The sequence below is a fragment of the Dermacentor andersoni genome, chromosome 2 (assembly GCF_023375885.2).
Source record: "Dermacentor andersoni chromosome 2, qqDerAnde1_hic_scaffold, whole genome shotgun sequence".
Lineage (NCBI taxonomy): Eukaryota > Metazoa > Arthropoda > Arachnida > Ixodida > Ixodidae > Dermacentor > Dermacentor andersoni.
In genome coordinates, this window is record NC_092815.1 from 176,726,190 (window position 1) to 176,728,092 (window position 1,903).

Below are 1,903 nucleotides of genomic sequence, written 5' to 3' on the forward strand. Positions count from 1 at the left end.
AGGCGGACATTGTTTGCACCAAAATACTATGCGTAATACGCTAATTAATAAGCTGCTGCTAATAACCTTCTTAACTTAGCACTTAGGCATATTGGAATTTGCGTGTTGAAGTCGGTGTGTTTTAGAGACACATCCACGTGTGGGCTCGGCGACTGCGCATCTGCACAGCTCGCTAAACCTTTTGCTCTTGCAATGCAGATCATCACCTTCGCTACTGTGCATTTCCTGCTGCCTACGATAACCGCTGCTGCCACGTCAGCTTCGTCGAGGTGCGTGGTCGACTGCCAAGGAAACGAGCCAGCCAACATCCAGGTTTTCCGTACCAGCGATGCGTCATACCCGGACATCCAACAGAAGAAGTGGCGGCCGGTGGTCCTCAGTCGGGGGTGGCAATCCCCATCGTCAGCAACAGCAACGCAGTCACCAGATATAAACTGGGGGCGGCCGTCGACACAGCTTTGTGGGCTCGGCGACTGCGCATCTGCACAGCTCGCTAAACCTTTTGCTCTTGCAATGCAGGTTAGTCAACCATACGCTCTCTTTGCTAAAAAATCTAGCAATTATTTCCTGATGCAGTTGCCGAGCCCGCACTGCTGTGCCGCCATTGCTGTTGAATGTGCTCATATTATTCATGCCTTGCTGATTTTGGCCGGTGATGTGGAAATAAACCCGGGTCCTAACATTCCTGAAAACCTACTAACCGAATTGCGAAAACTAACCGCCGGTCAGAACCAGCTGATCACTGAAATTCATGGTCTTAAGTCGCAACTTACTTCTACCGATAAAGCAATTACTGATCTAAGCAAACGAATGAATGATCTTGAGAGTCACTACCAGACGCTTTTGCCCATTGGAAACGAAGTGGATGCAATGCGCACCACGACTGAACAAGCTATTTTTCGCATTTCCGAGCTCGAATCACGTATCGACGATGCCGAAAATCGCTCACGGCGGGACAACCTAATTTTTTACGGCATTCCTGACCCTTCCAGCTCGGAAACCACTGCCGACTCCGAAAGATTGATTGTGGAACTTTGCCGCGATAGGTTGCAACTAACCATCGACCCTAAAGAAATAGAACGTGCACATCGCATCGGTCGTCATTCCCCCAATCACTCTCGCCCCCTCATAGCAAAGTTTACTTTCCATAAAACCAAAGTTAACATCCTTTCGAGTGGCCGAAAGCTTAAGGGCACTGACTACAGTATTAGCGAGGACTTTTCGCGATCAGTACGAAATTCCCGAAAACATCTCCTTGCTTTCGCAAAAGGTAAAGGCGTTCCGTTTTCACTCCGCTTTAAGACTTTGTTCATCGGTTCAAGAAGATACACCTTTGATGCCGCCTCGAGTAGTGTCAAAGAGTTGTCATAGCAGCTACATCACCCCAAACAGAAAAATAACATAACACCGACTTGCTCCAGAGATAGCGCTTCGCTTTCTGTAATATACACGAACGTGCGCAGTTTCCTGCCAAAGCGTGAATTGGTGTCGAACATAGTTTCATCTACCGGTAGCAACGTACTATTACTAACTGAGACATGGCTGAGCAGCGCCGTTACTGATAGCGAAGTTCTAGCCGACCTGCCCGGTTTCTGCCTCTATCGGAACGACCGCGCAGGAACCCGTGGTGGTGGTGTGCTAGTCGCTGTTCGTGAGCAGTTGCCATGCTCGCTAATTCACGTCACATCAGATCTTGAGATGTTATGGGTCATAATGCATACCTATCCAAAAAAAGTGCTACTTGGTATCTGTTACAGACCGCCCAGTGCTACTTCTGATTTCTGCCATCAACTTAACAACGTCATAAGCGAACTGGTAACCACCCACCGAAACGCGCAAATCCTGCTCTTCGGTGACTTTAACTTCCCACAAATAGACTGGCGTACCATACAATCATTCTCGG

The 1,903-nt window shown here is 48.4% G+C and overlaps 1 protein-coding gene across 1 annotated transcript; it reads left to right on the plus strand.

Moving 5' to 3' along the window:
* Nucleotides 1-202: 202 nt before the first annotated feature.
* On the plus strand, nucleotides 203-1,371 carry LOC126540404 (uncharacterized). The gene has a single exon (XM_050187217.3). It carries the CDS (start codon nucleotides 514-516, stop codon nucleotides 1,369-1,371), a length of 858 nt encoding a protein of 285 aa, XP_050043174.2. The 5' UTR covers nucleotides 203-513.
* The last annotated feature ends 532 nt before the right edge of the window (nucleotides 1,372-1,903 follow it).